The sequence below is a fragment of the Sprattus sprattus genome, assembly GCF_963457725.1.
Source record: "Sprattus sprattus genome assembly, chromosome: 9".
NCBI lineage: Eukaryota > Metazoa > Chordata > Actinopteri > Clupeiformes > Clupeidae > Sprattus > Sprattus sprattus.
In genome coordinates, this window is record NC_137928.1 from 2,654,441 (window position 1) to 2,663,148 (window position 8,708).

Below are 8,708 nucleotides of genomic sequence, written 5' to 3' on the forward strand. Positions count from 1 at the left end.
ACACACACACACACACACACACACACACACACAGAGTCACACTGCTGCTGAACTAGAACACACACACACACACACACAGAGTCACACTGATGCTGAACTAGAATACACACACACACACAGACACACACACACACAGAGTCACACTGCTGCTTAACTAGAACACACACACACACACACACAGAGTCACACTGCTGCTGAACTAAAACACACACACACACACACACACACACACACACACACACAGAGTCACTGCTGCTGAACTAAAACACACACACACACACACACAGTCTGCAGAAGTTGTTGTTCTGCTGTTGCTCTGCTTTGTGCATTTTAAAATTGAATTAACTGTATTGTTGACTGTTGTACGCCGACCTTGAGTACCTTGAAAGGCGCCTTAAAAATAATAATTATTATTATTACACATATTCACTCACTCACACACACACACACGCACATCAAAACACACACACACTAAAACACACACACACACACACACAATAAAACACACACACACACACATTAAAACACACACACACATTAAAACACACACACCCACGCACACACAAGCTGTGTCCTAGCGCTCTCACCCATGCTGGCATGCTGCAGTGCCTGGCGTAACATGTTCTCAGTGCTGGCTCTGACTTCACTCAGTGGCGCCACCAGGTGTCCATAGTGGGTGCAGTCGGGCTGTGCCATGCAGTCCTGGCAGCCCAGCGCCCCGTCACTCTGGCAGAAGTGCGTGAGGGTTCCCTCTGGGTGGGTGGGGCACAGCTCTCGCCCCTCCTCCTGGGCGGGCTCAGCCAGCGCGTGGGCCCGGTAAGCATGGTTGCTGTGGAGCTTGTGCAGGCACTTGGCACAGTAGTGGAGCCTGCAGGTGGCACAGAAGGTCTGGGCGGGGCGGCGCTTGGAGCAGAGCTCGCAGGGTGCCTTACGCGGGCCCACGGAGGCTGGCAGCGGGCAGGACGCGGGCGCCGACCTGGACCCCAGCCCACGGTGCCGCCCACGGTGCCCCTGCAGCCTCCGCAGCTCCGGGTGGGCATCCAGCAGCCTCTTGGCTGTCTGCGCCAGCAGCACGTTGGCAGGGAAGGACCAGGCTTCTCCGGGCAGGAGCGGGTAATCGGCCTGGCAACAAGGGCACTGGGCCGACAGCTCCCCAGTGGTAGCGGTGGCGTCAGAGGGGCCAGGCGGCATCTCGCGGGCCTTGTTCTTGCGCAGGGCGGAGAGGCAGGGCAGACAGAGGCAGTGCCCACAGGGCAGAGAGATGGGGTGATGCAGGAAGGTGGCGCACCCTGGGCAGCATAGGAGCTTGGCCAGGGGCAGCATGGCAGGGCTGTCCCCAGCGCGAGGCTCTTTCTCTGGGGTGCTGGGCAGGCTCACGTGCCTAGGACAACATAGGATGACAGTCAGAACCCACGCCAATCATCACCACTCATATGTGTTATATGTTAGATTTATAATAGCAACACAATAACCAGTAGGTCCCTCATCATATGATGTTTCAAATTAATTTTTAAAAATGTATTATTATATGGTAACAGTACAAGCACTCTGATGGCTAGTAGGAAGTCATGCCAGCCGCCTATTGATTCCTCATTGCCCTCTGAAGTCATCTTAAAAATGAGCGCAATTGAAAGTGATGATGAACACTAGAAACTATAGTTTGAATCACTTGTGTTGTTACTTTACTCTAAATTAAAGCCATTTTAGCTGAGCCATTGTCCGTTTTCTATTGATCATTATAGTTAGTTAGCAAGTAATTGGTTGCTTAGCAACACTTGAAACACATTATGTCCTGAGAAGACTTGAGAGCTGAACAAAACGATATGTTTTTTATTAACAATTAGGCCTACCATTTCTTTTCATTTACAAAATGGCAATGCCATATAATAAACAACTTACTAACCTCGACCTTTCGGTCAATTCGGGAAATAAGAAGTTACTGTTTTTTATTTGTAATATTATTTGTATTTATCAATATGCTGGTAGAACTATGTTTTATCTGACTCTTGTACTCATTTCACGTTAGTTTTGAGGGTTTTGTCAGCAACCTACCGCAAGGAACTGTTGTCGCCAGGTTTGTTCCCTCCAAACTTCCTCTGAGAGATCGCACGTCTCCAGAAGGACACGGAGTCCGACATCGAGATTTGCTCAAGTTCAACAGCTGACGAGCCGGTCGCAGAAATCAGTTAAAATAACACTTTCAAGAAGGCGGATCTGTTGCAAACAGTAAAATAGCAGCGTGCCTAAACACACGTGTATGAAAATTGCTAAGAAGGACATTTTAATATACTTACATCTAGCGGGAATGACTGGGTGTGCTTGAGTGTTGTATAGTGTTGTGTTGTGTTGATTAAAAGTGGCGGTTGTTTTTTAATGTGCCACCAACTGACACATTGCAACGTCACGATACAATCCATCCATGACGTGTTAGATATAAAAGTAAATTCGTCTATGGCGTCATTGTGAAAGGAACGATACCTAACAATAGGCTACTGTTGTTGCTACCAGAAAGACTTTCATGGCTCTGATTGCTTCTAGCTAATAAGTACATTTTTAGGTTTAAAATATTTGTTTGACATTTTTGTCTAAAGCCACTAACAAAGAATTATAAAACATAAACAAGGGACAAATCAAGCCTTCAACAACAAATATCACTCTTACTGCTCGCCTGCTAACCATTCAGATTACACTACATTACAAAACGTATTGAAAATATTCAAACTGACTTAATTAACATTTTAAGTCCTAGGTCGTTATAACAAGTGGAAATAAAGAAAGAAAGGCGCTTTTTTAAAATAGTTTAACGTTGTTACATTTGTTGCGTCACCGGTCAACAATGGCAGGGCCTTTGAAATGAATGTGGAAGACTGTAATACAGTTTCATGAGTGAAAATAAATGGATACGTTGTCAGATGTCACATTTTATGCAGTCAGTTGAGTGCCGATAATAATAGATGCGCACATTTCATTTTTTCTTCTTCAGAAAAATGGATAGGCCTAATTAATACTGTGGAGCAGACAGTTTTGCTAATTTTCTATTTGTGGGATTTTGGGTAGAAAATGTTTTCCTATTTGAGTCTGCCTGACAGGGGGGCAGGATCTACGCGCCTGACCTAACATACATCCGATTCTCAATTTTGTCAGTGAATATATACCCGCCCAAGCATAGGGTGAATTCAGGTATATTGGGACATCAGGTAATTTGGGACAGCATAAGGAAAAAGGATTTTTACTTCTGCCTGGAAAAGGCTATGGTAAAGTTAGGGGTGCTAATACATTGCTTAGGAAGCATATAACTAAAATCATGAGAGGGTTTGTGTTGTTATAAAAGTGACCAGTTCACTTTTAATCAGGTTATTTATGACTAAACTATTGACAGAATTTAATTTTATACCCTAAACATGTTGTCCCAAATTACCATGTTTGGTAATTTGGGACACCAAGAAAATGTTCAAATTAAATTAATATAAACATAATTTCAAAAAAGTGTTTATTTATTTAAGTACACTTATACATCACACATATTTGCTTATCATTGGTGTCCACATTAAATTAAGCATATACATTTTACAGCCTTATATTAAAATCCACCTAAAGCATATGTCATTTTTTGACCTCTTGATTTTTGGGGTCAACTTCCTGTGTAATGCTGACTACAACCCCCTGTGTGATGTCACCTACCTTATGTCATGTGATTTTAGTTGCTTCCTAAGCAATGTATTAGCACCCCTAACTTTACCATAGCCTTTTCCAGGCAGAAGTAAAATCCTTTTTTTGTCATGATAAGTTTTTAGTTTTATTATTATTATTATTATTATTATTATTGTTGTTTATTTTTTTTATAATGATCGCCTGAGAAACAGAAATGAATTACACAAAGGCTTCTATTAGAAATGTAATGAAATACAGATAAATAGCAATTAGTAGCAGTATACATCAATGTACAATTCCACATGTCATATCAGATAATGTAATACAATATCATGTAATATAGTCAGTGATGTTTAGTGAGCATAAAGAACACATCCATCCTTCCATCCATCCATCATCACTCGTGAGCGTTCTCCAGAAGGACCCGGCCCTGTCTCCATCGCTAATCTATCCACATGAACACAAACATGGTGATTCACAAGGTACTGCACCCTGTATTTTCTGGAGCTCCCCACACTGTGTTGTAGACGATTCTGTACCAGACGACCCACATCGGCCTTCAATCCAAGATGGAGTCCTGCTCATTCCACATCAGGTGTGCCGTTGCTGTCCTCAATAGAGTGTCCTCAATAGGGTGTCCTCCATAGGGTGTCCTCAATAGGGTGTCCTCCATAGGGTGTCCTCAATAGGGTGTCCTCCATAGGGTGTCCTCAATAGGGTGTCCTCCATAGGGTGTCCTCCATAGGGCGTCCTCTATAGGGTGTCCTCAATAGGGTGTCCTCAATAGGGTGCCCTCCATAGAGTGTCCTCAATAGGGTGTCCTCAATAGAGTGTCCTCAATAGGGTGTCCTCCATAGAGTGTCCTCAATAGGGTGTCCTCAATAGAGTGTCCTCAATAGGGTGCCCTCCATAGGGTGTCCTCAATAGGGTGTCCTCCATAGGGTGTCCTCCATAAGGTGTCCTCCTGCTCAGGGGCGGGGATTGCACTGGGGACGGAGGGGTCATGTCCCCCCCAGATTCATAGTGACCCCGATCTGTCCCCACCACTCCCCCTATGCAAGGCGACAATCCCCAGTAAATAAAGTTTAAAAAAATGTAAGCAGTCAAACATTTATGGTTGTTTCACCCCAAGATAAGGACAAGATCACAGATTGCATATCCATCAGTAGCGTAGTTGACCCGTTGTGTTTAAGGAGTCTTTGAATTAGAATGTGTTTTTGTATGCTCGATTCAAAGAGTCTGTCTGAATTTCTCTGAAGGACAGTGCGTTGAAATAAAGGCTATAGTTGTATTATGCAATAAACCATCAGGGCCTCGTTTCCCGAACGCGCACTTAGCCTAAAAAGCACTTGAAATCGTTCGTAAGAGGAATCCTACGTTGCAGACGGGTTTCCCAACGCAGCACTTAGCTTAAGTGTATCTTTCGTTGAGAAGAATTCTACGTGTGGTCAGGACCAGTAGTAACTTCACACTTAGCGATTTAATCCACCAGGGGCGTCGTTCGACCGTCGTTCGGAAGAAAGGGGAATTTAAAAAAAAAACATGGCTACTTGAAGCGAGGAATATTTTACATTAATAAAGCTATCTACACAACTTTTTATATGTTTATAATGACTCGGTTTGATCTGAAATGTGCTACGCGACCAATGGAGAGTATGTAGGTCTTAACTGAAGCTTTCAAACAGTAGTTTTATGGCACAATTAGCGCTTATGCCACCACTCCATTGGCTTATATGGTAGCTTTCTAGCTAGATGGTTGTATATATTGTAGAAGAAATCCACACGATGTTTCTGTGTATAGCACATCATGAGAATGTCATTGTTTCACCTGCCTATTCCCATCAAAATAGAAATAAAGAATATTGAGTATTTGAAAATAAAGATTAGGCTATACAAAACTAGTGCAGTGCCCGTAGGAATTATGCATTATGTAGTGTTAGCAGACGTAGGGCTGTTGGGTAGTGTAATGGCAAGACATATTTGCACTCCACATAGGTACAGGTTACACTGAAGTATTATTGTGATGCATGTTTCCTTTTCATTAAGAAATGTGTTAATGGTAGCCTTTTTGGAGAGTTACCAACAAATAAAGTTTGAGATTATGTAGTGGATGCAGTTGAATATACTGTAGATGTCAACGTTGCTGTCTAAACTATAAACTAAATGTCATAAAGAAAGACATTATTTAAAATGAAGTTATGGTTGAAATAGGATCACTTCTTTATTGTAAGGGTAAGTGTAGGGTAAGAATGGTCATGCAGTTGGACTCAAATGTAGGTTAATTTTATTGAATGTATGTAGCCTACTGTACTGTATGATTTCGATGATGCTAGCTTTGACAGCCCACTCTCAGACAGATCGTAATAAATGTCCTTACAATGGGAACACAGTTTAAATAAGCTACTCTGCTGGAGATGGCGTTACTATCCCCGCCCCGAATTCAGTGCACATTGCACGTTCGATGCACGCATAGGCTAGCTAATTTCACAGCAATTATCGTAAACAGGTTAACCTGACGTAAACAGCTCCTAAGCGCTACTTAAGAACTCGTGCACGTTGCGCTCGTGCACCTGACTTTAAATTGGTGGTTGGGAAACGCACGTTAATAGAAAGTGTTACTTAGTGTACGATGTCGCGAAAATCCACGTAGGCCGTTAAGATACGTCGTTATCGGGAAACGAGGCCGTGATCGGTAGAGCAAGGCACGGATTTGTTCCCAGCTAACATGAATGCTTAAGATGTATATCCGTAATGTAAGTGACTGTGGAAAAAAGTGTCTGCTTAAATGAATCAATACAAATGTGATTTTGGTGAATGACTGACCTTCAGTCATACACCACTAAAGCAAGAAAGCATCCCCTGCATGTCCTAATGAGACCCCATGAACTTGACTTTGAGATCACTCTCAAGGCTCTGTGCTTCAATTGGTTCCCTGCTAGTGTACTGGAAGATGGCACTGCATTGATTGGTCAGCGGCTTGCTGACACAAGGGGGGCGTGTCTAACACATGGACCTCATCTGCACAAGGCAAGGGGTCGACCAGAGGCTCACAGCGCTCTATGACAGCGTTGTAATCAGCCACCTGAACTCCTTTATAAGTACCGTAGATGGTGGTCCACTTTGTCTCACCACTGCTGTAGGTACGGCCAAGGCGAGCCTTAAAGGGTATGTCTGATGTGAATCTCCTGCCTTGCATCTTAACAGTGCACTTATTGTTTGGGGGCACTTTGACTTGCACCTCGAGGCTAGTGGTTACAGATTGGGAGATGGATAATTCCTGAGTCATCTGAAAAGTCTCTTCCTCACCAATGATGACGCTAGCACCGACTATTTCAGGTGTCCCTACGGTAACAGTGGTGCTGGTTGCTAGTTTCATGGAGTAAGCGACTTGCCAGGTGTTTGATTTTGTTTGGGTTGCAGATAGTTTCGTTTTCATTATCGCATATTTGCATTCATTGTTGGTAACAGTTTGTTTATCAACGGAAAATGGGGGAGGTTCTATGATGCTACTTTCATTAAGGTAATACTGTACATCTTTGATCTCCTGCTTATATCCATCAGTATTTATTGTTAAAACCTGGTAAGATCTTCTGTACCATGTAGTGTACCCATAGAATTTACCACCATAAAACGATTTCAACCAAGGTAAATAGAACGAATCTCCAGAATAAACCAATCCTAAACCATACTGGTTTTTTCCTACATAATCCCTCTCTGACCTAAGACATGTTCTGACTGAGTTTCCTGGACCAGACCCATAAGATCCCCATTTCCACTCCAGATATACAAATTCATCTTTGTTTACGAGGACGTAAAAATCTTTGGTGGGCCCGAACTCTGGGTAGCGTGCGTAGAAGCAATGATCACCATATTTGCTGCTGTAGAATCCGCTCTCACAGCCATCAGATGTCCTGCACACGTAATCTTGCCGATTGGTAAAGCCATTCCAGATGCCCACTGCTCCCTTTGGGGGTGACCCAGAAAACCTCTGCCACTCAAGGTGGGTTGTCATGGAAGGTGAATGGAGGGAAGTTATTGGAAGTTTTAGCCTCATTGAAAGCAACAGCGTTGGTCTTTTTCTGAGCTGAAGGGACTTGCTCTTCAGGAAGGTTTGCTAGGAGGAAAGCACAAAATCACAAAGGTCAAGGGTCAAGGAGCCATGCTTCTGGATCCAGGAAAAAATACACTTAGTCTACAGCTAAAATGTTCTCTCCAGCAAGAAATCTTAAAATGTACCCAGTCCTATTACCAGTTTTTTATATTCACTATTCATCATTTTTATGTGCATACATCCATTATTGTATCCCAATAATGTACAAAGCAGCTGCTAAACTGATTGCCTTGGGTTGAGGTACTGAGGTATTAGCATTTGATTAGCTTGGTTTTGTTTCGGTCTGGTTTTAAAAAACAAAATGATATATCCAAATGTATGATGCAAGATGAGGAAACCTGAAAAAAGTCGAGTGATTGAGAGAGACATGAAAGACACTAAAGCGACAAACGAGATATTTCGACACTACAGCAGGAAGAACCAGGTAGAGACAGTAACAATGCTTACTGATTAGCCTTTCTGTGATTCTTTCCTTGATAACCTTGAGACAATACATCATTGGGGGGGTTACTGCTGTGTCCGAGAGTGTGACACCAGCAAGGGTGTGGTCCGCGGCCAGGACCAGAACAGTGAGAGCCACACACAGGTAGGACCTCATCTGAGAACATTCAATCACGATACATTTATTCAGGAAAAATCTATGTTCCATGATATCTACAATGTTTGTGCCATTATATGATAGGCTACCTTTATTGCTTAATGTTATGGCCACACAACTTCCTAAGGACTGGCAAACTATATTGATAACATTACACCTGAACAGCCTAGACCAGGGCATTCTTGTCCTATGTATTAAAAAATAGGAAAACTAACATCAATCTATATAACTTCTGTGATGTGTTTAACTTTGCTTCACTGTCATCTGCCAAGTTTTGAGTGAGCCCGACAAGCTTGTTGAATAAAAAGATACTTATAAACAACTCCGGAGTCCAAGCTGACACATTTT

The 8,708-nt window shown here is 42.9% G+C and overlaps 2 protein-coding genes across 2 annotated transcripts in view; both read right to left on the minus strand.

Moving 5' to 3' along the window:
* The window catches only part of LOC308369969 (tripartite motif-containing protein 42-like), a gene marked incomplete at both ends in the record, with an annotated part of 4,344 nt that extends 2,206 nt beyond the window's left edge, over positions 1-2,138 (minus strand). Inside the window, 3 exons of the mRNA XM_080844528.1 lie at positions 33-52; positions 588-1,381; positions 2,053-2,138. Of these exons, the coding sequence (XP_080700654.1) occupies positions 33-52; positions 588-1,381; positions 2,053-2,138 (900 nt within the window). The remainder of the gene's footprint in view (positions 1-32; positions 53-587; positions 1,382-2,052) is intronic.
* Positions 2,139-6,586: 4,448 nt separating this feature from the next.
* Positions 6,587-8,360, minus strand: LOC308369971 (natterin-3-like; the record flags this gene model as incomplete). The annotated part of the gene is given in 3 exon segments (XM_080844530.1): positions 6,587-7,652; positions 7,654-7,765; positions 8,210-8,360. Coding segments are annotated over 3 exon segments (1,329 nt in total).
* Positions 8,361-8,708: the final 348 nt, after the last annotated feature.